Raw genomic sequence first — 27,989 nt, 5'->3', positions numbered from 1 at the left:
AACCAAGCCAGTTTCCCACAAATCTGACCTTTCGACTGAATTACCACTGAACCGCACCCATTTCCCCTTCAAATGTGTCCTCTCCACACCTGGCTTCCCTGGTGGCTCAGATGGTAAAGAATCTGCCTGCAATGCAGAAGTACTGGGTTCGATCCCTGGGTCGAGAAGATCCCCTGGAGAAGGGAATGGCTAGCCACTCCAGTACTCTTGCCTGGAGGATTCCATGGACAGAGGAGCCTACAGTCCATGACGTCACAAAAAGTCAGACGTGACTGAGCAACTAACACTTTCACACCAAATAGAGAGGGCAGCTGTCCAACAACATGTGCCTGAACGCAAGCCCTTGGAGGACATGACTTCAAGATTAGAAGTCAGCTCTGGGGACCTTTGGAGAGCTTGGGCTGCCCCAGGATGGAGCCCACCCCTTCCTCCCTTTCCACCTCTTACCTGAGAGCTTCTCCTGGAGAGTAATCACATCCTGCAGGCCAGAGAAGGGCCCAGGCCCCACCTCTGTGCGTGCACCCATCTTGAAGAAGTACCTAGTGTCGCTCTCGAGGCCGTGGACCTCAGCACTGAAGATGTTTCCTGGGGGGCGGGGGAGCCAGGGAGAGCAGGGTTGGTGACCCGGGTAGGGGTGGCCTGCAGGGCTGGGCTGGGAAGTGGCCCTGGGAAGACCTGCTGCTCCCACCCAGGTAGCAGCTTCTGCCTGCTCCTCCTAGAACAAACCTCCGTGGCCATCTCAGTACTAACCCAGCCACTGGGGAGGCTGGAAATGGGTGGGGGGAAACCCCAGAGGTCCTGGGGTGCGGGCACTCACCCTCTGTGGTGAGCAGGGTCCACTGGTGCTCAGGCTGGGTGTGGTTGTTGCTGTAGAGAATCAGATACTCCACAATCTCCCCGTTGGGCTCCGTCGGGGGGCACCAGTGCAGCCGGACGGTGGAAGGTGTCAGGGGGCTCAGGCGCAGGTCAGATGGGGGTGTCGAGGGCCCTGGGTGTCAGGGGAGGAGACGGGAGAGGCAGGGTCACTGAGAGCCCCAGCCATGGGCACAGCTGGGAGCCAGGGCATGAAGGCATGGCCTCCTTGCTTCCGCCTTTACTGGAACAAACCACAAACCACGAAGCAAAATGAGGTCGGGTCTCTCACTGGGGAATTTCTGGAAAACAGTTAGGGAGGGGTCTTTGCCACCATTCTGCCCCTCTTAGAAACTCTGTTCCACTCTTTGGAGCAGAGCTCTTCAAATGTCCACACTCAAATACTTTCAAGGGCTGAAGATGGTGTCTGGTCCTCAGGGGACCTGGGGGCAGAGCTCAAAAGTTTTTGGAAGGCTCACATTTCATTTAAACTCATCTCTTCTGTGGTAACATTTAATGTCTAAGTAATGTTTAAAATGATTTATTATTTAAAGTTCCTAACTCCCCTCACCACCGCAAATCTTCAAGTAAAATTGTTTGACGTCCTGTATAGCCTCCGTGTACGCCTGCCTGGGCCCAGGACCTTAGAGTCACAGGAATCCTCATGTGTGAAGTACCACCTTGAAAGGCTTTGTGTTTTGTTTTCAGAGAGGCTGATGGGGGCGCGGGAGTGGGGCAGGAGTAAATGAGGAAGGGAGGGGAGAAAAGAGGGACAAAAGGTGACTAGTGAGTTGGGAAACAACATAAATTTGGGGGCTCAGGTTTTCAAGGCCCAACAGAGGGTGAGATGGGGACCCAGGGCTGTGAGGCTTAAAAAAGCCACAGCACCATGGGCTGTCAGAACCCTCAATGGCCCTGGGTGACTCCCCACTTCTCAGGCTCTACTCTCTCCATCTGTGAAAGGAGAAAATATTCCCCTCTCTGTAATCAGGTCAGTTGAGCTGGGGATTCCGTGTCATAGTCTCCCCTGAGAAAACACTGAGCCTCCCTCCATTCCACGTGCAAGACCATGGTAAGTGGAGCTCTTGGGCTTCCCTGGTGGCTCAGGCAGTAAAGAAACTGCCTGCAGTGCAGGAGATCCAGGCCCGATCTCTGGATCGGGAAGATCCCTTGGAGAAGGAATGGCAACTCATTGCAATATTCTTGTCTGGAGAATTCCATGGCCAGGCTCCTCGGTCCGCGAGGAACAAAGAGTTGGACATGGCTGAGCGACTAACAACACTGCTTGAGCTGAGGTCATGGGTGTGTGAGAAACGATTTGTAAGCATTTTTTTAAAAGTGCATTCATGAGGGTGGATGGCCTCCCCACCCCACCCTACATACGTCTTCTTATCTCAGATCAGGAACAAAGGTCTGCTGGTAGAAAGGGGAACTGTGTCAGCAGAACCTAAGAGGCTGCTGTGAGGACAAAGAGCCACTTGTCTCCAGATGCGTTTCCAGAGGGTTCCAGAGTCACAGACTTGCAGAGCTCATGGTCCCAACTTCCCTTTTTACAGATGAGGACACAGAAGCCCTGCTGGGGAAGGGGCCTGCCTAGGTCTCCCTTTGTGTCAGGGGCAGGCTGGGGACCCAAATGCAGAGTCCAGGATGCCTGCCTCCAGAGCCGGCCCTCCTCACAGCTCAGTGAGGTCTCGGCACAGCCTCTTAAAAGAAACCACTCCTCTAAATCTCATGTGATCATGCCTGTGAGTAAATGGTTAAGACCAGCACTGGACTGCCAGCATAAATGCAAAGCAAGTGACCGGAACTTTTGGGGCTCTGAGGGGCATTTCAGAAGAGGGCTGCTGGGGCAAGGAGTTCGGTGAAAGATGGACTTGTGGTCAAGGGGCTGAGGGGCCACTCACGGTCAGGCAGGGTGGAGCGCTCTACCACGGAGCCAAAAGGCCCGTCCATGTCCACACCATGAGACTGTACCGCAAACTCGTATTTGGTGAACGGCTTCAGGCCGCCAATGAGGATGTCTTCTCCAGAGCTGCCGAGGTAAGAAATGCAACTAGGACTCTCGGGCCCCTTCAAGTCTCCTCCCCAACCCAGCTGCAACCCCTGCCTCGGGCAGGGAACCTGCTCCCTGACACCAGGGCCACTAACACCATCCAGAGACCTGCAGAGAGATGTGGATGGATGGATGTATATATATGATTCCAAGTCCAATCCCCAAGCCAGGCCCCCTCTTTCAAGAAATATTCCTGGGTTAATCCACATCATTCTCCACCCAAAGAATCCTATCTGATGCATCTTCTCCTTGACTTAAAGGAAAAGATGCATAACTTTTCCTTCAGCTGCAATTGTATTAATATGTATCTATTGCTTTTTATGCTTTGTTTTGTCTGCCAAACCAACAGAGACCAAGAGGTCTCTGCCTCCCCATCCAACGGGGGGCCTCTCAGGACAGCAGCTGGGCTGTCTCTTCCCCATCACCTGAGACTGAATAAATAGGTCTGTCCTGCATGACGTCTCCCAGGGTTGAGCCCTCCGGTGAGGGGACAGGACTGGATGGGCTCTCCTTTCCCATCTGTCACCATCAGGTCATCAGACTCTCAACGTGCCCCCAGTTTAACACATGAGTCATGAAATGTCCCTGAACCCTCAGGCCCCTCTCTTCATCGTTACCTGCTGCCTCCTTCCCTTCCACTCCGCCCCTTCACAGTCCCTCTTCCCACCTGGTGTAATAGGTGACCAGGGAGGCATTCCTGAGCCCCCACGGGCTGAAGCGCACAGTGTAGTTGACAATCTTGACTGTGGTGAAGTCTGGCTTTTTCCACCGAAGCCAAATGGAGGTAGAGCTGTTTGATTCCGCATGGACGTGGGCAGGGGGCAAGGGTGGCCCCCTCTGGATGGGCAGGTCTGGAGGGTGAAAATTATAGAGTGTGGGAAGGGAGGGAAGATACTCATCTGGTAATATGTACTGTGGTTTGCAGTTCCCAAGGCACTTTCTTTTACCCTTCACTTGTGATCCTGTGAGTTGGGAATAATGCTTTATTTCCACTTCACAGATAAGGAAACTGAGGCCGCCAAGGATTTAAGTGATTTTGGCAGACTATGGAACACTAGTATGTAAGAGAGAGAGACAGCAAGTCACGATAATTATGAGCATAGATTCTGGAGCCAGGCTGTCCTGGTTCAAATTCCAACTCTGCCATGTACTGGCTGTGTGACTATGGAGAAGTTAATTAACCTCTCTGTGTTTCCATTCTCTATTCCGTCAGTGAGGCTAATAATAGTACTTACATTTCATAGGGTTGTTATGAGGATTAAATTAGTTAATATTTGTAAAGTATATAGAAGTGTCATGGAATGAATGTCTGTGTTCCCCCGCAAAGTTCCTATGTTGAAACTTGAACATATGGTGGAGTCCTGCCTGTTTGGGCCACTGTAACAACCACAGACTGGGTGGTAAACAACAGAAATTTATTTTTCACAATTTCAGAGTCTGAGATCAAGCTTTGGTGAAGGCCCTCTACTGGGTTATAGACTATCAACTTTTCATTGTATCTTCAGGGCAGAAAAGGGAAGCAAGCTCTTCTGTGACTCTTAAAAGAGTACAACCCCCCCCAGGCTTGGGATGTGGGGCCCGTCCGGCTCAAGAAGAAAGTGAAGCAGTATGAACTAATCTAGTCCTAATTACCTCCTAATACATCACACTGGAGGGTAGGATTTCAACATATGGATTCTGGGGGACACAGATTTTTTGTCCATAACAGTGCCCTTATAAAAGAGACCCTAGGGAACTCTCTAGACCTCTTTCTGCCCTGTGAGGACACAGCGAGAAGATGGCCTATGGTCTATGAATCGGGAATCGGGTCTTCACCAGACACTGACTCAGCTAAAGCCTTGATCTTGGATTTCCCAGCCTCCAAAACAGTGAGAAGTAAATGTTGGCTGTGTAAGCTACTCAGTCTATGGTGTTTTGTTACAGTAACCTGAACCAACTCTGAGCCTCAGTTTCCTGGTGGGCCACATAGGGATACCCTCCCTGCCTAGAGCAGAGGAATAATCTCAGAGATAGTGTGATGAAGGTGGGTCATCTTAAAAATTGTTTAAAGGTCAAACTTGGGCCAGAAGTCACTGATGAACCACTGGGTTTCTCTATGTTCAAACCTTCCAGATTAGCACTGCTCAAGGATAATGAAAACACGGGCCTATAAGGCAGAAGCGGAGCTTCTCTCTGTGATCTAAATGAGCCAGTAGAATAGGTTTGCAGGTGGCTGAAACTTCTAGATGGCCTGCCCACGAGGGCCGGCTCGGAGGAGAGGGAAAGGAGGCAAGGCGCAGCCCTGCTGACCGAGCCCTCCCGCTCCGCTTCCCCAGCCTCCTCACCTGGGGTGGGGGCCTTCTCCGTTTTGCCCTTCCACACTGCCGCATAGCCATCCTCGTGTTTGTTGAACGCCACGAGCTTCACCTCGTACAGCCGGCCAGGGACTGGGGAAGGCCATGGAGGGGGGTCACTCTTGTGTCCCCTGAGAGATTCCATCTCCAACCACCAGCCCAGCTTGCCCAGCCCCCCGCTGGACCTGTGTCAATCCACCCCACCGCCCGGGCGGCCCTCCTCACCTAGCTGGGTCAGTTCATACTGCTTCACTTTCTTCTTGAGCCGGACAGGCCCCACATCCCAAGCCTGGTCCCCACGGCCCCCTGGAGGGCTCTCACCATCCGTCTCCTCCTCCTCCACTCCCACCTCTCGCCAGTACAGTTTGTAGCCAGAGATCTGGGCGGGGTGCGGGGGTGGCTGCCAGGACACGACCAGGGACTCCATCCTTGCCCGTACCTTCAGCTCTGTGGGCGCAAAAGGGACTGGGGGCAGAGGAGCCGGAAGGGAGGAGGAGTAAGAGAATCAAAGAGAAGGAAGAAGGGGAGGCCGGGGAAGGGAGGCAGGAAGAAGCATGAGGAAGCAGAAAGCAGGAAGACAGCATTGAGTGAGGCCCTTGCCAGAGTTCTCCCCATATATCTCACCACTCAGCCACCAGCCTAAGGGTCAGGCCCAGGCTGGGTCTAGAGGAGAACTCACTATTCCATAAGCCCAGAGTGCTGGGAACGCAGGGACGTTTCCCGGGGGTTTGCAAAGAGGTTGGCCAAGAGCATTTCTGGGGCAGGGCTGACAATACCTGACTTAGAGGAGGGCTCTGTAAATCTTCTGAAGGCATGAAGGCATGGGCACCAGCAGGCAAGGGGATCAGAGGGGTTGCTGAAGCCAGGAAGGAGGGATGGAGCCACCGGAGTGGGGAGACCTCCTTGGAGCCTGAGAGTGGGTTGGCTCACTGTGTGTCTGATGCTGTCCTAAGCACTTCATAGCATGTATTTTAACTTTATTCTCACAACCCTACAAAATAACAAACCTACTAGTGTCCCTGTTTTACAGATAAGGAAACTGAGGCTCAGAGAAGTCCAGTAACTTGCCCAAGATGACACAGATTGTATGTGTGTCAGGCTTTGTCCTCATGGGAGGCTTGGTGTGCTGCGATTCATGGGGTTGCAAAGAGTCGGACACAACTGAGCGACTGAACTGAACTGAACCACTCTACTATTGGGCCTCTCAACAAAACCCACAACAGTCATAATCACAGAAGCAGCTATTATTTATTTATTTTTTCCCAGCTGTGCTGTGCGGCACATGGGAATCTTAGTTCCCCGGCCAGGGAACAAACCTGTGCTTCCTGCTGTGGAAGCATGGCTTCTTAACCACTGGACTGCTAGGGAAGGCCCCTGTTTGCTACTACTTGCTGCTGCTGCTGCTAAGTCGCTTCAGTCGTGTCTGACTCTGTGTGACCCCATAGATGGCAGCCTACGAGGCTCCCGTCCCTGGGATTCTCCAGGCAAGAACATTGGAGTGGATTGCCATTTCCTTCTCCAATGCATGAAAGTGAAAAATGAAAGTGAAATCGCTCAGTCATGTCCGACTCTTAGCAACCCCATGGACTGCAGCCTACCAGGCTCCTCCGTCCATGGGATTTTATCAAACCTTTGTTTACATTAATTAATCTTCATGATACACCTGGCAGTAGTAAGTGAAGTCTTAGAGTTGTGAATGGTCTGTCCAAGGTCACACAGCAGATGGAAGGGATACATGAGCCCAGGGGTGTCTGCAAACACCAGCCCTTCGTCTCTTCACCCATTGAGCAGGGGCAGCCATGGTAGATCTCTCATGGAGGGAGTGGTTTGGTCTGGGTTCCGAGGGCTCCCAAACGCCCACACAGTCACTCACATCACCCCACCTGTCCCCTCTGGCCCCGTACCATGGCTCTGGTTGTGCACACTGGGCGTCCTGTGCTGCATCCACTGGGAGGGGGCCCCGTAGCCAGCCCCTGTGCCAGCTGAAATCCGCACTCGATACACCTTGCTGGGCTGAAGTGAGTTCAGCGTAAACTGTGTCTCATTCCCCGGCACCTCGGTGGAGAAAATCTGATCTGCTGGGACAGAAGACACTGGCTCTGGGTGGCCCCCTTAAGAACTCCTAAACCCCCCTACGCTGACTCTTCCACCTCAGGCTGTGACCCCTCAGTGCCTGGATGGACTCCACGCTTCAATGAATGCCCAGGCCTCTGACCCTGGCTGATGCCAGCCATGAGCCTGGGCTCACAGTGGGGAGAATCAGGGCACACGCTCCCCACTGCCCCAGGAGCCAGCCCACACACACCAGGGCATGGGCCCGAGGGGCTGACTGTGAAGCCACCAAGCACCGACTCTTCCAGAGCCCTGTCGACCACCCACGCCCCCTTCCTCACCCTTCCCTGCCTTCTCGCCCTGGCCCCCTGGCCCCCAGCCAATCGCCTTCTCCTATGTCTTCATCAATTTCATTCCTCCTCCCCAAGATTCTTGACATCTGTCCTAACACCCCACCCATGCCTCATTTCCCTCAATCCCACAAGCAAACCCTGCACCTCCCTACCCCTTCTGAGCTGGAAGGGACCCCAGGATTACCTAGGTCACCTGCCTCACTTCACAGACAAGGAGCCTGAAGTAGGGACTGTCGGACTACGCGCCGCAGCTGTACAGAAGGTGGGGCTAGCCCCCAGCCCTACCTCTGTCTCGAGCGAGCCCTCTAGTTGAGCCTTCCCTTCCACTCCTGCCCTCCCAACCCCCAGCCCACCTTCCCCTTTTCTAGGTTCACCTTGCCCTACTCCACCAGCCGCTCTGATGGGCCCCTCACCTCACTGATTCCTGCCCCCACTCACCTTCCTTTTCCAAACCGTACTCTATCTTGTACTTCACCACCTGCCCATTGCTCAGGCTGGGAGGCAGGGGCAGCCACGCCACCCTGATGTCCGAGGGGTTGGGGCTGGACAGGGAGAGCTGGGGCGCTGCACTGGGGACTGAGACAGAAGAACATCAACGTGAGCTCGGCTCCACCGACGTGGAAGGTGAGGCCCAGGAGCGGTCAGAGACTTGCCCAGGTCACACAGCAAGTCAGAAGTAGGCCCAGGACCAGGATCTGAGGGAGGAAAGGGAGCCTCTCAGGGGAGCCCCAAGCTGGAGAGGATGGGACAGCCTTCCCAGGACATTCCCCCAGCACAATCTTCTACATCCAGCGGACTGTCACTGGCTCCTGTCTGACTGGATGGTACCTGGGTGCAGCGGAGAAGGAGCCACCTGATTACAGGCAGTCATGAAACCTGGGCTCAAGTCCCAGCTACACTATTGACCTTGGGCAAGTCACTCACTTTCTGGGCCTCAGTTTCTCCAACTGCAAATTAGGGAGATGAACCCTTGCCCACTCCTTTACAGGGCACAAAAGATGGCACAAGGCAAGTAAAAGCACCTTGGCGTACAGGAGTTAAGAGAAACTAAGCTACCATCTCCAGGGAATTCCCTGGGGCCCAAGGTGCCCACGGCAGGTGCAGAGGCCCTACCATCATCCAGCGTGTGGACCAGAGCCGGGGAGGAGGTGCGGCTGGCCCCCAGCTGCGAGTAGGCCACCACGTAGAACTCGTAGTCTGTGTTGGGTTCCAGGTCGCGAACCTGTAGCTCAGTGGTGTCATTGTTCACCGCAAACTGGTATTCCACATTGTCCACGCCTGAGTGGGTTAGGGGACAAAGTGTCTGTCACAGGGCCACCGCCAGAGGCTTCCCTGCTCAAAGCTGTCTAGGGAATCCTTCATGTTGTCCAGTCCCTGGAATAGCCTCTTTCTAGCTAAATCATTCCAGATAATCTGAGACTATAAACTCCCCTGACATCTAGTCCCACTGTATTAGTTTCTCCCACTGGTTAGAAGTCTTTTCTAGCGTGTAACTGAAGTGACTCCTGCTGCAATTAACAAGCTGGCTCCAGGAATGCCAAGGCATTTTCCCTGGGAGCGGCATCCTCTCGCTGCCCTTTTAAACTGTGGCTGAAGGGGAAATGCGCTAACCCATATCTACACACAGGTCTCTCACCCCATCCCATCCTATCCCCAAAGGCAACCCTTCAATCATCCACCCTGTGCCGCGTCCCTTCCCCCCACCCACCCCCGTAGGCACCCCCTGCAGTAGGTCTTTGCTGGGGTGTCTTAGCGCCGGGCAGACGCACCCCGTGCCTTCTGGTAGTGGAGGGAGAAGCCAATGATCTGCTCGCTGTGGAGCTCGGGCCGCTCCCAGGCCACCAGCACGGCGGAGCTGCTCAGCGGCGTGGCGGTGACCCGCGTGGGGGCGCTGGGGAGCCCTTCGCGCACCACGACCGCCAGCGGCGCAGCGGCGCACGCCGTTCCCGCGCCGTTCTCGGCCACGCACTGGTAGTAGCCGGCGTCCTGCAGGCGGATCTGGGTGATGACCAGGCTGCCGCCGCCGCCCTGCACCTTGACGCGCCCGTTGGGCCTCAGCGGCGCCCCGTCGTGCAGCCAGCGCAGCCACGGCCGCGGCTCGCCGGACGCGCGGCACACGAAGCGCGCGGTGCTGGCCCGCGTCCGCGACAGCGCCTCCGGCGCCTGCGAGATGACTGGAGCGGCTGGGGGACCGGAGGGGAACGCTGACTGTGCCTCCCGCCGCTAGAGGCCTGCCCCGGCCTCCAAATACCCAAGGGACTCCCGCAGCCCCTCACTCATTCTCACCTCTCCCCGATTCACCCGTCCCCCCAAAATACCCTCAGCAGCGCAGCTCTAGTTCTCTTCCTCCTTCTATCCCGGCCCTACACTAACCATTCTCTCCAGGCTTCCTCGGCCTCCCCAAATACCCTGGCTTCTCCCGGATCTAACCCTTCTCCCGCACTTATTCCGTCTCCCCTACCTCCCAGGACCCCACACCTATCAGATGTACCCCCCAGTAACCTCACTCTCATCCTTCCCCACATTACCCGGGTCCCACCCAGACCACCTCTCCAATAACCCAAGCAATGCCCTTTATCACCCCTCTCCTCTTCCTCAACTCCATCCTCCAATCTCCTCCCACACTTGTTTCCTCTAATTACCTAGTCTGTCCCCTCCAAGGCACCCCACCCCCTCACGAAGGACTCCTCCCCAGGTGCTGGGGCCCCGCCCCCCTCAACCTTATCTTCCCTTTTCATTCTCCACCGTGGCACGCCCACCTGTCCGTTTTCCCACTTCCTATTCCTCCTGCGCTCAGCCCCCGCTAATCCGCCCCAAGGCAGTCTCCCCCTACACCTGCTCCCCGGTCCTTTGACCCATCTCACCCTCCGCCCCTCCTCACCCAGCACGCGGAGCTCGGCGGCTGCGGTGGCGAAGTCCCGCGTGCGGGGCTTGTTAGCTCTGCAGACGTAGACGCCAGAGTGGCGGGGCTGCGCGCTGGTGATGAGTAGGTTGGTGCGGCCCAGGACGATGACATCGGTGGAGATGGGCTTCCCGTCTGCGGGAGGAGGGAGAGTGCTGGAGCGGGTAGCTGACCGCTGCCCCTCCATCCACTCTCCGGACCTCCGACCTCGAGTGGGCGCGCCATCTCCACCAGGGTTAAGAGAACCTAACAGTCTCTGGTTGGGATCTCAGTTCCTCCACTTGCTAGACCAATGATCCCCTCTGAGCCCTAGGGTCTCTCTCTGTAAAATGGGGAGATAGTCCCTCGCAGGAAGGGCTGTTCTGAGGGTGGAACCAATAAGGTCTGTGAGGCTGGCCCACACAATGCAGGCACATTAATAGGTGCTCTGAACACGACTCAGTTACAACCATTACCATTACTGTTAAATTCATTTCTCTCAAGGACACACTCCTGCCATATGACCTCAGCCCAGGGCTACGATGAAGAAATGGCTGGAAAGGTCTGCACCATAACCAGAGACCTAAATACGGGAGACTTATTTTGATGTGAAGTGACAATCATTTTGAAAGCCCTTGCCTTACAGTCAGGAGCTGAAATGCAAACCACCAGGAAACAAAAAAACTATTCTACTTCACAAAACCAAAGAAATGCATGTCAAAACACAGATGTTCATTTTCACCTATTAAAGTGGGAAAGTTTTTAAAGACAGTATGTTGCAATGCCTGAGCAAGGGTAAATGCGGATAGGGCTATACAGGGGCTCCAGCTTGACCTTGAAGCCAGGATTCCACTTGTGGGCACCCTGTGGTGGGGAGCTGTTAACAATGCTGATCACCTCAGTGTTAACTGTAACAGTGGACAACTGGGAAGGACTTCAAAAATTAAATCATGGCTATACTCAAATGATGGACTATCAGTTATTAAAATTATTTTTTGAAAAAGCTTTAAAGATGGAGAGGGAATTCCCCTGGCAGTCCAGTAGTTAGGACTCTGAACTTCCACTGCAGGAGACACGGGTTCAATCCCTGGTCAGGGAACTAAGATCCCACAATCAGCATGGTGTGGCCAAAAATAAATAAAAAATAAAGATGGGGAGATGCTTATGATATACGGTTGAATAAAAACAAGACTTGGAACTGTAAATACAGCATGCTTTTATTTGAGGGGGGGAAATATACATGTGCATAGAAAAAACTCTGGAAGAAAACACATTCATATGTTAGCAATTTAATCTCTGAGTGGTGGGATGTTTACTGTTCCTGGTTTTCCTTAGTTTTCTACAATGAATATGTACAACTTTTGCCATCAGAAGAAAACAACACAAAACAAAAAAGCCACGCCCTTCCCCTGACTTAGTGGAGTTGTTGTTGTGTTGTGTTACTCGCTTAGCCGTGTCCGACTCTTTGCGATCCCATGGACCGTAACCCAACAGGCTCCTCTGTCCATGGGATTCTCCAGGCACCAATACTGGAGTGGGTTGCTATTTCCTTCTCCAGACTTAGTGGAGTAAATTCCTGGAAAAGGAACAGCACCCAGGGACAGGAGTGAAGCCAGTCTCTGTCTTCTAAGTTTGCTATTAGCAGAGTTTCAAGTGAGACCCCAGAACCACAGTGTCTGGACCCTCTAGGACAGCAATTCTCAAATCCCCACTGTGCAAACAAATCACAGAATCGCAAGAGACCTGGTTAAGATGCAGAGGCGTCAGGCACCCTAGATTCTGCATTTCTAACTTCGCCCAGGAGGTAGGTAAAGACCACACTTTCGGTAGAAGGACCTTAGGAACTTGTTAAACATTAAGAATCCGGGGTCATGATCTTTCAGGCGTGAAGGGAAGGAGTCTGCAATTTGAAGAAGCTCCCTGGGTCATCCTGATGCCTGGTCAGGATTTGAGAAGCATTGATGATGGAACTAGGCGACATCACAGGCTTACCCCAATAATACTATGAGGGTCCTGCTGGCCTAAGGTTCCCCTAACTAGGCAGGTGTCATGAGTCCAGTGAGGTCAGGTAGGTCAGGGAGGCACAGATAACCAGCACTGTTCTTTCTCATCAGCTCGGTGGGGGTACGCAGTCATCTTGGGTTATTATTTTTCTTTAAATTCTATGTATTCATCATTATCTAGTCTTGAATGTGAGATACAAACTTACAAAAGGGAGTGTGGGGTCATGGACTGAACCAGGGAAGAGGTGTAAAGAGAGCTGGATTTAAGACTTACTTCTGCCATCGACTTGGGACAAGACACTTCTTATTGACAAATGGAAACAAGTAATCCTTGCTTTTCTTCCATACAGAGCTGTAGGGGGTGGTGTACCAGAAAAGGAACAGGCTCTAAAGTTTGGGTCCTGGCTTTCCACCTGCCTTTCTGAGCTTTAGTTTCCTCATCTGCCCACCAGGAATAACAGCCCTGGCCCTTAACCTCTTCAAACAGCTCTAGGAGGCTCTGGCAGGAAAGTGGGTTTCATGCTTAGTAGGCTACAAGGTCACGTTGGCCCAGCGCTCTCATTACCCTACAGCATCTTCTGTAATGCAGCCCGCTTGGCACTCATCACTTGCTGCCTGATACCACCAAGTCTCCTCACGGATATATCTCCCTTACACAGACTGTGAGATCAGAGGGCAGGGGCCCCATCTCTTTCACCTGTGTCTTTCACTCACTGTGCCTAGCATGAAGCCGGGCACACAAAGGCAGCAGCAGACTGGGTGGACCAGGAGGGGCTATGTAGTTAGACCAGCAGAGCGTCCAAGTGCTACCTGACTCACTGGCCCCACACGCACTGTTTTAAGGACTGGAAACATAGAAAGTGGAGAACAAAGCCCAGCGGCCACCCCCAAGAAAGGTCTCAAGAGTGATTTGTGAGTGGCAGACTGAGTGGGCTTCATAAAAGAAACTTGCTAGACAGATTGATTCATTTGGTCCAGGCTCCTCTACCCACACTCCACCCTGGGACAGAAGTTAGTTCCTGCCACACCAAAGGTTGGTGACCATACTGTGGTCACGCTTATAGATCCCTGACTTGGGGGTGTGTGCAACGCCACCCCCTTCCTCTCCCATGCCCTCAAGTCCTCTCCCTCCACTTACCCTGTCGAACCCAGGACACAAAAGGGGTGGGGTCAGCCGAGGCCACACACTCCATCACCACACTCTGGCCAGACACCACGGTGGTGTTCTCCGGGGCTGCCACGATGACCACGTCCTGCCCCCCAGCGGATGCCAGGGACCCTGGAGAGAGGGAGCCTTACCATCAAGCGTCTTCACATTCAGCCCTTTACCTGATGCTCACAGTCACTTGGTGAGACAGGTGGGGCAGCCAGGGTTCCATCGGACAGATGGGAAAGCAGCTGCGTACTTCAACAGAGCTGGGACTGGAACTCAGAGGTCTTTCTCTGGGAGCCAGAGAGGAAAAACCAGGCCTCCGACACAGCGCCCCCATTCTTCCTACTGGATGGAACCCCCCCTCAAGGCAGAGAACCAGCAGAGTCAAGAGTAGACTTGCAGTCTGGACTTGAAGTCAACAGTTGGAGTTTCTAGTTCTGGCAAGTCCCTTCCCTGGAGTGCCTCAGCTCCCATGTGGGGAAGGCAGGGGATGAGCTCGAGTTTCTGCCAGCTTGGTGGCGCCCGGAGCACCCGTTCCCTGCCAAGTTCTCAGCATGACCCTGGGTCCCTGGGTCAGCATGGTAAATACCTGGTTTGTCCAACAGGTGGAGGCAGAGACCCCGGGCACTGAACGGGCAGCAAACCAAACTCTGCTCATCAGCTAAGCCCCCGGAAGTAGGGTGGGAGTGAAAGTGGATGGGATGAGAGGGGGATGGAGAGATGAGCGGAGGGGTCGGAGTCGAGGGGAGCTGCCTTGGCAAAGGAAGGCAAGATAGAGGCCTTTGCAGGGGGCCTGAAGTGAGATCTATTGAACACCTGCCAGGCACCAGGCACTTCCCATTCCTATCTCGGCGATTCTCACCACCTCCCTGGGCTGGACATTTGATAAGGAGCCCAGGGTCACACAGATGGTTAGTAGAGAAGCCAGGATTCAAACCAGGTCATTCTGACCCCAAAGCCTGTGTCCTTTCTACCGCGTCACTCTGGGACGGGAGATTTTCAGAGAAATGGAAAGAACAGTCCCAGACCATTAGGAGCCAGATCCACAGCAAGCAGCAGGGGGCGGCTCCCCCAGGGCAGGGACGGGCACCTACCCTCTCCATAGACACCTCATCTCCCTGCACCTGTCCCCAGCCCTGGACACTCCATCCACCCATGGAAACAGTCTCAGCAGGAAGGGAACCCTGGACCAGAAAGAAGTCTTGGGTTCCTGCCCTGAGTGCTATCTCTGACTTGGGTGGCACTGCCTTCTTTGGGCTTCATGGCCTCATCTGTCACCTATTTGAAGGCAGGTCTCGGACGACTTGAGGTCCCTCCCAGCTCCAAGATGGCTGATTGCCCCACCCGGCCAGCCCCCTTACCTCTGTGGGCCACGCGGAGTAGGGCCTCCTGGCTGAAGCGCTGTTGTGCTGAGTTGGTGGCCACACAGCGGTAGGAGCCTGCATCGCCTTCCTGTACATCCAGGATCTGGAGGACCCCGTTGGGAAGGGTGATGAGCCTTGGGAAGGGACAGAGGGCACCTGTGAGGTGGACAGGAGCTCTACAGGGAGGGTGGCAGTGCCCCAGCTGTCCTGAACCCACCACCCCTCCTTCCTGAAATACCTACTGTGGCTTACTAAGCTCACTCGTAATAAATGCAAATTAAAACTAAAAGATACTGGAACTTCCCTTCTGGTCCAGAGGTTAAGAATCCGCCTTCCAACGCAGGGGACCTGGGTTCTATGCCTGGTCAGGGAACTAAGATCCCACGTGTCACAGGTAACTAAGCCTGCGCTCTCCAACTACTGAGCCCACACTCTCAAGCCTGTGAGCCACAACTATGCCTCAACTAAGACTCGACACAGCCAAATAAGCATTTTATCAAACCTGCATGCACCTTTTAGACCCAGCAACGTCACTTCAAGGACTTCATCCCAAGATATTCTCATACACATACACAAAATGTATGTTTAACAATATTCACTCCAACCCTGTCTGCCATAGCAAAAGACTGGCAACAATCCAAGCGTCCATCTGTAGGGTGGGAACTAGCTAAATTTGTTCGGGTACATTCATAGAATGGAATGCTAGGCAGCTGTTAAAAGGATGCAGCTCCTTGTGTGCTGATACAAGGCCATCTCCAAAATATGTATGGTACAGAACAGTGCGTGGAGGACATGTACTTATATGCTTTTGCACGGAATGTTCCTGGTCATAGTGGTTGTCTTAGGGAACCTGTGATCTGGGGAGCTCTCAGGAGCAGACTTTATTTTCATTAAATAACCTTCTGTAAAGTTTGAATTTGTTTACCTCCTGCCTGTATTACCTTCTCTCTCCTCTGATAAAAATCCCTTCTAGTCACATGATCTCAATTTGAACCTTGAAACAAGCCTAAGAGATAGAGGGGATCATAGCTTTCATTTTATTGGTGAGAAAACCAAATCTTGGAGGGAGGAGGGTATTTTTCCAGGGTCCCACAGTTAAAGCAGAGTTATGACTGGAACCCACATCTCCTGGTGCCAAATCCCACATTCTTCCCATCTGCCTGTCTTTGCAGCTATTAGATGGCTAACAATGCCAGTGGGAAGGGATGTAGTCCCAGCAAGTGCCCCCGCCCGCCAGTCAACGTGTACATTACGGAGGAGGGGCAGGATGGATGAGGGTGGTGTTGTCTGCCCTTTTGGTGAGGGTTGGAAAGCAGTTTGGGCTGGAAGAACCCAGAGATCTTGCTTAGAGACAGTGCAATCCCAGGCAGAGAAGTGTCCACGGGGGCCTGGGTGGTGGGAAGCAGAATGGGCTCTGGCCCCAGCAGGGAGGGAGTGGGTCTTCCTGAATTTTCTAGCTGTGATCTCTGCAGGGTCAGCTTGAGGGTGAGACTTCTAGTTTCTCACTGTGGATGCAGGCTAGGCCAAGGTCAAGGAGGGAATGGGGCAGCTGTGTACACGAAGTGAAGATCCCTTGGCTCGTGGGGAAAGCAAGGTATGAGAAAATCTAAACACAGGAGAAAAGCACTAGCAGAAGGGTGTTGGGACAGAATTCTGGCCATAAGCCTAGAAATCTGCTGTGGCCCAAAGACTTAGAACAAACACATAAACCTTCATCACTCCTTCCCTCACCCCACAGGCAAACTCAACTCTGCCCCCGGAGTCTTATCCTCAGCTCCAAGAGCTGCCTGCAGCAGTGCTGGGGCCAGCAGGGGAGAGGTGATGAGGAGGTGCAGGGTGTCTAGAGCTAAATCCTGGGCCAGGACCCAGCCTGTCGCCACGAATTTGATGGGAAAGACAAGGACCCATCTCGGAAACAAGGCCCCCACCCCCATCCTGGTCTCCTCCACCTTATATTCTCTAAGACCTTTCCTCCTTCCTCAGTCTCAAGAGCTGGCTGCACTTCCTGACCCCAAAGGTTCCCTGTCTTTCCAGGGAAATGTTGCTCCAGGTATCCAAGAGTTTCCCTGGTGGCTCAGTGATAAAGAATGCACCCGCCAATGCAGAAGACATGGATTTGGCCTCTGGGTCGGGAATATCCCCAGGAGAAGGAAATGGCAACCCAGTCCAGGATTCTTGCCTGGGAAACCCCATAGACAGAGGAGCCTGGAGGGCTACAGTCCGTGGGGTTGCAAAAAACACGACTTAGCAACTAAACAACAAAAACAACAATCCAAGAGCTAATACCTCCTTTGACAAGTAATATTGCCTAAATTATGTGTGTTGAATGAACGAACAAAGGAATGGATGCCTTTCCTTGGGTGTGGTGCTGTTGCTGAGTTTGCTACAGCCAAAGAAGTGAGATGGCACCACTTTTAATGTTCATTTAATATCTTTGCTGCTTTGTTAAAAATGTGGTTTCAAAAGCTCTGTCCTTGGAAGGATGTCCAAGACACATTGGTTAGTGGGGGGGAAAAATCACAAAGCACTGTTTGCGAAGCAATGCTATTTTTGGAAAATAGATAAACGATATGCTAGGATGTGCCCAGAAAAAGTCAAGGGTGGTAAAGCTCATGTCAGTCGTGGAGGTTTTCTCAGCAAGGGGGATTACTGGTGGGGGCGCTCTTCTTTGTTCTGCTTTTAAATTTCTTGGTTACAGTGAACATTTATTAGTTTGGGAATATAAAACTTAAATGGAAAAATGCACGTGCCCTTGTACACTTTGTTTTGTAACTCCTGGCTCTGGAATAAAAGCAGCTGTGGCATAGTGAGGAGAATTGATTCCAATAAATGTGATTTTTAGCAAGTGACATCCAATGTCCAGGCCTCAGGTTTCTCCTTTGAAAAATGGGCTTCATAAATTCCTATGTATTTCACACCCCTGACCCTGTTAATGTGTTATAAGCCCACATAAGATCGTGGTAATAGCTATCTGTGGTCAGTTTGTAGGTGACTTTTTCTTCTTTAAGTTAGTATATTTTATCGTTTTAAAATGACTTCAAATAAAATAGCTACTTATAGAATGAAAGCAACTTCTATCTAAAAGGGAGGAACCATTCTCTTCCCAAGCCTGAGCCTGCTTCCTGTACCTGCAAAAGGACACTTGAACCCCGGGATTCAAGAGCAGAGAAGAAATGGCAGAGCTGCTCTGAATGTCCTGAGGGCCAAGGTGCCCCACCTTGGGGCGGATTCAGAGATCCACCCCAGGAAAAGGGACACGAGCCGAGGGTCACATGAGGCTGACACAAGATGGACCCTGGGAGATGGGCAGGGCAGAGGACTGGACCAGGGATCCTGCAGGAATTAAATCCATTCATTTTAAAGTGTGAGTACGGGAAGATCCTCTGGAGAAGGAAATGGCAACCCACTCCAGTATTCTTACCTGGTGAATCCTATGGACAGAGGAGCCTGGCAGGCTCCATGGGGTCCATGGGGTCGCAAGAGTCAGACACAACTTAGCGACTAAACCACCACCACCACCAAAGTGACAAAGCAGACTTCCCCGGTGGCTCAGCGGTAAAGAATCCGCCTGTAATGTGAGAGACCTGGGTTCGATCCCTGGGTCGGGAAATCCCCTAGAGAAGGAAATAGCAACCCACTCCAGTATTCTTGCCTGGAGAATCCCATGGACAGGTGAGCCTGGCAGGCTACAGTCCATAGGGTCGCAAAGAGTCGGACACGACTGAAGCGACTTAACACGCAGACACAAAAGTTACAAAAGAGAGAGTTGATTTGAAGAAATGTATAAAGTGAGTGATTATATAAATGTCTTAGGGGTGGCCAAGATTATGACAGGAGTTTGTGAATGCCTGTGATTTGGGAAACGTTGCTCTTGGTGATTATTGGTTCCTGTGGAAGAAAAATGATCCCCTCTCATTAGAAATTAGTGTAAGTATCAGGCAATTGCCTTAGGGTCTAGACTTTGCCGTCAGTGCCCAAAATATGCATACAGACCCTGACGGCGTGTGCTTATTAACTGCACATGTGCACAGCCTACACCTGGGCATATGGTCTCCTTCAAACCTCTGAGTCGAGTTTATGAATAGCATATTTGTACATGAACTCTATCCGGGCATGTGTAAAAATACATACCTTGGGCATAATCAAGTTGCTGTTTTAGGTATTTCTTTATCCCCCACCCCACACACAATGTGCTGGGACATATGAGCCTGGCTTATTTATAGATGAGGATCAATTTTCAGAGGACTTGGGGGCAAACACTTCCAGAGTCCAGGAACTGACAGCTCCAGCCTCCTGGGAGAGGCCTAACTAGATGCTGGGAGGTGCGGGAACTCCTCTATTTGTGGAGAAACACTGAGGAAGTAACCTCTCCTCTGAGCATAACTGGATCCATCTCTAAGCCCACCTACAACAGGAGCTTCTTCAGACCCTGCGGTTTCCCCACCCCAACCACCAAATCATCCACCCCAGGGCTCCAACGCCAGATACTCTCGGCAGCAGCTGTGTGACTTGAGGCAAGTGACTAGTGTCTCTGATCCTCAGTTCCCTCGTTTCACAGTTCAGAGAAAAGCATCTGCCACAGCCACACAGACAGACCTGGAAGGGGGTTCTGTATGCATGAAGTGAAAAAAAAAAAAAAAGCAGGAATTGCAATATAATCCCATTTTTGTTTTCTATAAAAAAGACTGAATAGAAATACCCAGCATATATCATCCCAAAAGTTTAATATTTATAAACATACAGGGGAAAAGTCCTGAAGGTAGACATCAAAACTAGGCTTCCCATGTGGCAAGAAGATGAGTCATTTTTGTTTCTTCTTCTCTGTTTATACAAATTTGAAAAATAGATCCAATAGGAATATAAACAAAGTAAATAGAGGAAAATGTGAAAAATAAGAAACCCTTAGCTTGCAGGATGACGGGAGGGATTAAGTGAGAACACACCGCTCGCACTAAGCAGGGCCTCTTGTGACTTTTAACGCGGGGAGAGTTTTCTGCTCTCTCCCACCTCGCACTTGACCCTCACCCAGCAACTCCCTGGAAGCGTCCACCCCCAGCAGTGAGGGGCGCCACACGCGCGGAGGCACAGAACTTAACATGCCAGTGCTGGGAAACTGGGTTGGCAATCCCAAGGCCCCGCCCTAGAATGCTCATTCTGGGGATAGTAGAAGGGCATGGCAACCCACTTCTGTATTCTTGCCTAGAGAATCCCATGGACAGAGGAACCTGGCGGGCTACAGTCCATGGATTCGCAAAGAGTCGGACACAGCTGAGCGACTGACACTATGGAGCAAATGACTCTAAGAGGTGGTTAAACAAGTTGAACAGGTTCTCAGCACAGGGCTGCTCAGGGGACTTGTCAACTCCAAGAGGGAGATTTATAGGCACTTTCCTGGTCTTATTTGACCATGGAAAAAAAATTTTTTTTTCCAAGAATCATCTTTAGGGACTAATATTCTAAAAAAAACCTCACTTTGGAAACCACGATCTAGTCCAACCCATTGGACCACTGGGGCTCACTGATCACCAGAATCACAGGATCACTTACATCTTGGCTTCTCACCCTTCTTCCTCCCTTCCAACTGTTGCAGAGATGTGGCCTGTGGCTTTTCTATCTAGAAGTTTCTCTCACACTTTCACCCCTACCAAGACATGGACAAAAGTCAGAGGAGCTGGGCCAACTCAATACTCTAAAGACAGGTTAGTTCCAGGGCAGAGAGATCTGGAAACCAGTATTTCTGAGCCTGAGGAATCTCACCTCAACTGGGAGAGGAGGGAGTGGGCTGGTAACTACAGCCAGAGAGATGCACGGAAAGGAGGGCAGGGTGGCTGGGAAAGGCTTTTGGAGAAACCTTTTCAAAATGTAAGAATCCGCGGGGTGGGACTTCCCTGGTGGCACAGTGGTTAAGAATCCGCCTGCCAATGCAGGGGATACAGGTTTGATCCCTGGTCCAGGAAGATTCCACGTGCCTCAGAGCAACTAAGCTCATGTACTGCAGCTCCTGAGCCTGGGAGCCGCAGCTGCTGTAACCAGAGTGCTAAAGAGCCTGTGCTCTCAGCCACAAAAGAAGCCACCGAAATAAGAAACCCACGTGCGGCAACCAGACAGCAGCCCTGGCTCATCTCAAATAGAGAAAGCCCACGTGCAGCAACAAGACCCAGCGCATCAATTAAAAAAGAATCTATGGGGTGGCGGCCAAGTCACGAGACCAATTCCAAGACCAGGGATGCAAATGAGCCTCATGCCTTCTGGACATGCTCTGTGTACGTTTGGGCTCTCCCAGGAAGCCACAGGAGTGATCAGGTCCTGGGTCTAGCCTCTGCTTCTCCTCTGCCCTAGAAACCATTCCCTGGGATTGCTCCATTGCCTTTATGGGGAGAAAGGAGGGTGAAACAGAAAAGCTCTCCACAACCCAGTTATCAAATGCTGCACCCCACTGGATGGAACTGAGGGAAGAAGAGAAGTTATGTATCTAGGGTAGAAATTTCAGAGGAACCTGCAAAGAGAAAGCCTCCCAGCAGCCTCCTGGCCCTGAGCAAACTACAAACATCCAGCCAATGCCTCACTGTGTGGCCTTGGATAAAACACAGCTCCTCTCTGGCCCTTGGTCTCCTCCTCGATAAAACAAGTGGTTGGGCTACATATACTCTGAAGTACTAGATCACTGCTCTTAACCCAAGCCCCATAGCTTGGTAGGTGGCTTTTCTCCTAGGGAGCAAAAACCTCTGGCCCAATTTCTCTTTGGGACTAGAAATGAGCTGAGCATCTGGTAGTGGTTGGCTCCTAAGTCAGTTTGGGCAAATGGAGCCACCTTGACTCTAAGGATCCCAGTTTCCAAGAACGTCCCAGAGCCCAACCTATCTGCCCTCTGGGAACCACTCCCCACTCCATTATAGGACACTCACCGAGGCTCCTCAGGCACTGTCACCTGGTCCTTCTCCCAAGTAATGACAGGTGTTGGCAGTCCTTCGATTTGGCACTGAAAGCGAGCGGTCCCGTTCTCCTCCACAGTCTGAGATTCTGGGTGCAGGGAGAAGCCTGCAAGGGCTGGGGATGAGGACAGTGAGAAAATATAGCGACAGGAGAGGGACACGAGAAAGGAGGCCACAGTGAGCACGGATGGTGAAACACACGTGCACACGGACACGGAGGGACACCGGGCGACAGAAACACGCGCAGAGAAAATTCAACCCGACGCAGACAGGCAGGCAGAGGGTAAGTGGTGATGACTGGTCAGATGAGTCCCCCTGCCTTACTCATGTCAGACTACAGTGTCTCCTCTGGCCTCAAAATTATGTCATGGTGATCTGTGCCTCCTAAGAGCCCCCTCAAGGGGTGGCTGGACGATGCAGCTCAGCGCCACACACTATGGGCGTGGGGAGCACCGCTGTGCTCCTGACACTCAAGTCTCTCTGGTGGGCTTCCTGGAGGAAAGCACAGGTCTAGACTCTCGAAGTCACAGGGAAGGAAAAAGAGGAGCAGCAGAAGAGTGGGGAAGATGTGAGACTATTGAACGGTGAGACAGATAGTAGCAGGAAGGGACCCACTGGGCAGGACAAGAGGCAGGGAAAGGGGGGTGGCTCAGGGACAAGCCTTTGTGCAAGTAACTAACGGCGGATCCCAGTTCCCACACCCCACGTCGTGCGGATCTCAGCTCAGCCCCAGATGTAGCACTTACTGGCGAGCTTGACCACTGCAGCCTGGCTGGCCATCACCCCAAGGGGGCCATGGGCCAGGCAGGAATAGCTGCCTTCAATGACCTCTGAAGCCCCAGGGTCTGCCTCGTCAGTGCCATCTACTGTTGGCAGCTGGGACAGCCATAGGGAGCCATTGGGTAGCAGGCGAAGGTGCTTGTGCTCAGGGAGGGCGCCTCCATCCTTGCTCCACGTGACGCTGGTGGGGGGTCCGGTGGCAGCCACCCCCAGACTGCAGTCCAGCACCAGGGCTTGTTCTGGGCCCAGGATTACTTGCAGCGGCCCTGCTCCACAGCTCAGCGACACGGTCGTCTCCTGGGGCAATGGCTGCTCCCCTGCGTAGAGGAGGGACACCAGGGCCATCAGAGTGTGTCCTCCTACACCCCACAGCCTCCAGCTCCTGAGCCACTTGCACCAGGGTTGGGGACAAGCCTCGGAGAAAGAGGGCTCATGAGGAAACCTGTGTCTGGATCCCAGCTCTACCTCTGACTAACTGTGATCTTGGGTCAACGGCTGCGCTTCATGCCCATCGTGCCCACCCCTCAGCCCCACTCAACTTCCTCATCCACAAAATAACACAGTTCTTAGCAAAATGTGAAAGCAACTCAAATGCCCAATCACCTGTGCGTGCGTGCGTGCTAAGTCGCTTCAGTCGTGTTCAACTCTGTGTGCACCAGGCTCCTCTGTCCATGGGGATTCTCCAGGCAAGAAAACTGGGATGGGTTGCCATGCCCTCCTCTAGGGGGATCTTCCCAACCCAGGGATCAAACCTGAGTCTCATGCCTCCTGCACTGGCAGGCAGATTCTTTACCTCTAGCACCACCTGGGAAACCCAATCACTTGATGAATGGATAAATATATTACTCAGCTATCAAAAGAAATGAAGTACTGACATTTGCCTCAGAGGGAATAAACCTTGAAAACTTTATGCAAAGGGAAAGAAGCCAGTTATGAAACGCCACATATTGTATAATGTGATCTCATTTCTATGAAATGTCCAGAATAGGCACATCCATAGAGACAAGACCATAAATTCATGGTTGCCAGGGACTGGGGAGAGGGAAGAATGAAGAGAGATGGCTAAGGGATCTAAGGTTTCTTTTTTGGGTGCTGAAAATGTTTCTAGAATTAGATAGTGGTGATGGTTGCACAACCTCGTGAATAAACTTAACCCACTGATTTGTAGCCTTTAAATGGTGAATTTTGTGGCTTGTGAATTGCCTCTCAATTTAAAAAGACTTAGTCATTTGTTCTTCAAAAGGCTGCCATGAGTGGTCAGTGAGATGCTGTGTGCTAAGGGAGAGCGGCACAGTGGCTGACCTGGCTCAGTAATGTCATTCCCTCTCCTGGAATCCTGCAGATCGTCTCAACCATGATTGTCCAACTCACTTCTGCTGCAGCGACTGCAAGAGTTAAGCTCTCCTCCCTGCAGCTGATTCCTCCAGAGCCGCACAATGAGCCAGCACAGAACCCAGGCCTCCAACCCTCTGCAGATGCCCCAGAAGAGCCCGCAGTTCCAACACCACCCTGGCCACAAAGGTGGACAGCAGAGGAAGGGAGCAGGAGGTGAAGCAGGAGGACAACAGAGGCAGGGAATGCCATCCCAGGGTCAAGGCAAAACACCCAAATGACAATGTTTATCATTTTAAGCAACATCTCAGCCAGGCCAGTAACCATTATTCACAGGGAAATGGTGTGTTCTTCCCGTTCAATCTCCCACAAGGTTGGCCTGCTGCCTCCTTGTCCCATAGACGCTCCAAGGCTGAAGGCCCCCTTCTATCCTCTGGCCTGACACCTTGCTTAAAGGCACCATGGTGTGTCTGAGAGTGAGTCAGGGACAGAGGTGAAGACAATGGCCCATACTCATTACCAGGCAGGCCAGGGCTGACAGCGTCCCGTCAGGGGCATGCGGAAAGCACAGCGGTGGGGGACTCAGGCAACCCTCAGTTCTGGACCTGGACCTGTCACAGTCTAGCTGTGTGGCCTTGGGACTTTCTTGCCCCCACCCCCGCCCTGCTCTTGTTTACTCAAACACAGCAGGTGATGTCTGAGATTCTCTGACGGCAGGATTGTCCAGTGAACTGGACACACCTATTCCTAAACTGATTTAGAGTATCATCTAGCTGTGCAGTGCTCAGTCACTTCAGTCATGTCCGACTCTTTGCAACCCCATGGACTGTAGCCCAGCAGGCTCCTCTGTCCGTGGGATTTTTCAGACAATACTGGAGCGGGTTTTCAAGACGTCCTCCAGGGCATCTTCTCAACCCAGGGATCGAACCTGTGCCTTCTGCATCTCCTGCATTGTAGGCGGGTTCTTTACCCATTGAGCCATCTGGGAAGCCTGTATCATCTAGATACACACAAAAAACTATAGATACCTTCCACATCTAAACATGTGCACCCGAATCTCTGCTACACCTACACACATATTTGCCAACACTTTAGGATCAAGACGGAGGGGAGAAGTCCTGACAAGTTGAGATACAGAGGCCAGTGCAGAAGCCAGGACACCGCTGTGGGAAGACAGACAGACAGAGGGGGTCTGAACGGGCCTCTCTGCCTTTCTTAAAGGCTCTGCAGGCACCTTCAACGACACAGCTGGTTTCAGCAGTACTAGAGGGTGCAGCCAGGAGAAGGCAGCACTTGCCCTCACCTGGCTTCCAGCCAAACTGGGGAAGGAAGCCACGAAGAGCACCTGATCCCAGGGCAGAAGATCAAGCTTCCAATCATGCTGTTCCATCTACCAGCTATGTGACAAGCCACTTCACCTCTCTGGGCCTCGGTTTCCACATCTGTAAAATGAAGGTGATACTATGGAGCCTGTGAGGATTACACCAGATGATGGAGGGCAGGGCTCCAGTTCAAAGCTTAACAGGCATCAATCAAGGAATGGGAACTCATTCTTTAGAGGCACTTCATAAACTGGAGATCTCACTGGTGGCTCAGATGATAAAGAATCTGCCTGCAGTGCAGGAAACCCGGGTTCGATCCCTGGGTTGGGAAGATCCCCTGGAGAAGGGAATGGCAGCCCACTCCAGTATTCTTGCCTGGAGAATCCCAGGGACAGAGGAGCCTGGTGGGCAACAGTCCATGGGGTTGCAAAGAGTTGGACACGGCTGAACGACTAATACTTTGACTTCATAAACTGGAAAGGGATGTACAAATGCAAATCACTATTCTCAACATCCAGTCCCTTGTCTATCTGCGGCCCTAGATTCGGATGCAAACGCGGTCGGGGCAAGGCCAGCCTGGGCTGTCAGCCCAGCGGCTTCCAAATGCCCCATTCCAGCCGCCATTGAGCAGTCGGTTTGAGTTTCAGGGAAGAAAAGCCCCACATGACTCGAATCCCTGAGCCCTCTGGCAGCCTCCCTGCCCCCCAAAGCATGTCGGAGGCTTGGAAAATCCCCCGCCGTGGTGAACAAACAATGTGAACAGTTGGGGCCCCGAGCAGCTGCTGGGTCTGTCAGCAGCCTGGGCTCGGACAGGCAGGATGGCGGCCAGAGGGGCCGTGGCTGGCTGGGGAGCCCAGAGAAGGCTCCAATTCCTTTCTGAATATTCATGGATCAGCAGATGTCTGGCTGCCCCACCTCAGAGGAGCTCAGCACCCAGCAAGACCAGGCGGCAGTGGAAACCAACAGGGATGTAGATGTGGGGAGAACTCGGGGTCCCGGGGGGTACAGGGCTGTGCCAGGAGTCCAGATCAGCTCACGTTAATGAAAATATGTGCAGAGCCTGAGACTGCTCATTTTATAGATGGGGAGGAGCCCAACTGAGGCCCAACAGGGGAGGGGCTCGCCTCTCTGGGAGATAGTCTGGGGAAATTGTCCTTCTTGGATATCCCAGGGGTGAACCCAGCATCAAGGAGAGAGCTGCTCCCGAATAAGAGGAGGTTCTCTCTGCCTCAGGGCCCAGCCCAACTTCTGTGCCCAGGACATGTGGATCCTTAGGCGCTCAGCTCAGCTGCCACATCCTTCCATGAAGTTGCCCCTGTTCCCCTCCAAGGAAGGTTTTTCCTGGGTCTCACAGAATGGAGCCACTCAGAGGTCCCCTACCCATCCTTCCTCTTGCCTAAGACAGACCATGGGATGTGGTGGGACCAGCCTTGGCCTAGAGTCAGAGTCCTAGGCGCATCGTGTGTTGTATGACCTTGGTCCGTTTTCCTCCTTTCAGGTTCCATTTCCCTAGTTTTAAAATGAAGAGCTGCCACAGTTCTCGTTTTCACCAAAATTCTCCCAGCAGTAGAGGAGATCAGACTCAGGAGGCTTACTGACCACCTGAAATGCTTTTATTTTGAAACCTCTGGCCCATTTTGCATCCTATTCTGCTACACAGCAGTGTTGGCTTTCATGTACATGTGGCTCCTACACCACCAAATCTTTTTGCATAAAGTGATGCTCCGGAGAGTGGGCAGTGTTTGCCCAGTGGTTTCATGGCCCCCCCCTTTCCCACCACCCCCAGCCCCTCCCATGAGCACTTCTCAGCCCTCCCTCTCAGGCCAGGGCGGACAAAGCGGACACGCTGTGGCCAGCTTTCTGCTCAAGGGGTTCTCCCTCCCCCACAAGCCCTTCTCCTCACTCTCCTGGGTGGGGAGGGGGGGACCCTGCTGGAGATACAGAGCTTCTATGCTCAGGAGCCCCAGGACCATCTCTCAGTCTCCTTTTTCTGGCATTATTTTACCCACTTGCAGGATAAATTAGATTTTATGAGGCCAATTAGGACCCAGACAGAAAGGAGATTCGCTGCTGAGCCCTGGGGCCAGCTCAGTGCTGTTCTGCAGGATTTGTGGGGGCCTGGCATAAGCCAGGGTTCCGTTCCTCAGTGAACTTTCAGAAAAGAGGATGGGGGAGTGGGGGGAAGAAGGGGGACAAAGCTGAGATGCTGCCTTTGTTAAGGCAAGAACTTGCCACAAACATCAATGCCTTGTCATTTTTGAATTTCAGGGCCCAACAGATTTATAACTTGTTTTCAGTCTACAAGGGCAATTCTCCATGACACCGACACCACTCTCTTTCCCAGGAGACACAAGTCATCTTCTTCCAGAAACCTCCTTCCCCACTCCCCACCTTGGCCACCTCCCATACCACACGCTAAGCCCCTCCCACAACAGCTAAGCCCCTCCCACAACAGCTGGAAGGAGAGCTTGGGACTGTTGCCTGGGATGCGAGGAAGACAGCATTCCCTTCATGTGTGATCCTGTGGAGTCAGGCTCGGCCCCAGCAGACTTGACAGCAAAGCCACGCTCAGCTTGACT

The 27,989-nt window shown here is 52.6% G+C and overlaps 1 protein-coding gene across 7 annotated transcripts in view; it reads right to left on the bottom strand.

The window, feature by feature from the left end:
- The window catches only part of IGDCC4 (immunoglobulin superfamily DCC subclass member 4), a 39,620-nt gene that overhangs the window by 5,936 nt on the left and 5,695 nt on the right, over positions 1 to 27,989 (bottom strand). For 3 of the 7 annotated variants that reach the window (XM_086323002.1, XM_086323005.1, XM_086323006.1), the window contains exons 2-16: positions 22,723 to 23,073; positions 21,950 to 22,091; positions 15,042 to 15,178; positions 13,666 to 13,806; positions 10,525 to 10,680; positions 9,413 to 9,826; positions 8,757 to 8,921; positions 8,082 to 8,219; positions 7,143 to 7,313; positions 5,464 to 5,703; positions 5,230 to 5,331; positions 3,573 to 3,756; positions 2,757 to 2,884; positions 818 to 988; positions 448 to 585 (exon numbers count right to left, since the gene is read on the bottom strand). In XM_086323002.1, coding sequence (XP_086179128.1) covers positions 448 to 585; positions 818 to 988; positions 2,757 to 2,884; positions 3,573 to 3,756; positions 5,230 to 5,331; positions 5,464 to 5,703; positions 7,143 to 7,313; positions 8,082 to 8,219; positions 8,757 to 8,921; positions 9,413 to 9,826; positions 10,525 to 10,680; positions 13,666 to 13,806; positions 15,042 to 15,178; positions 21,950 to 22,091; positions 22,723 to 23,073 — 2,778 coding nt within the window. Of the gene's footprint in view, positions 1 to 447; positions 586 to 817; positions 989 to 2,756; positions 2,885 to 3,572; positions 3,757 to 5,229; positions 5,332 to 5,463; positions 5,704 to 5,989; positions 6,230 to 7,142; positions 7,314 to 8,081; positions 8,339 to 8,756; positions 8,922 to 9,412; positions 9,827 to 10,524; positions 10,681 to 13,665; positions 13,807 to 15,041; positions 15,179 to 21,949; positions 22,092 to 22,722; positions 23,074 to 27,989 lie in introns of those variants that run through there. The other 4 variants (XM_086323003.1, XM_086323004.1, XM_086323007.1 and 1 more) reach the window with 4 other exon arrangements.

This window comes from Bos grunniens, chromosome 10 (assembly GCF_055505025.1).
Source record: "Bos grunniens cultivar Pamir isolate PY7600 chromosome 10, Bosgru_T2T1.0, whole genome shotgun sequence".
NCBI lineage: Eukaryota > Metazoa > Chordata > Mammalia > Artiodactyla > Bovidae > Bos > Bos grunniens.
The sequence above is the reverse complement of the archived record's forward strand: the minus strand, read 5'-3'. Positions and strand labels throughout refer to the sequence as shown.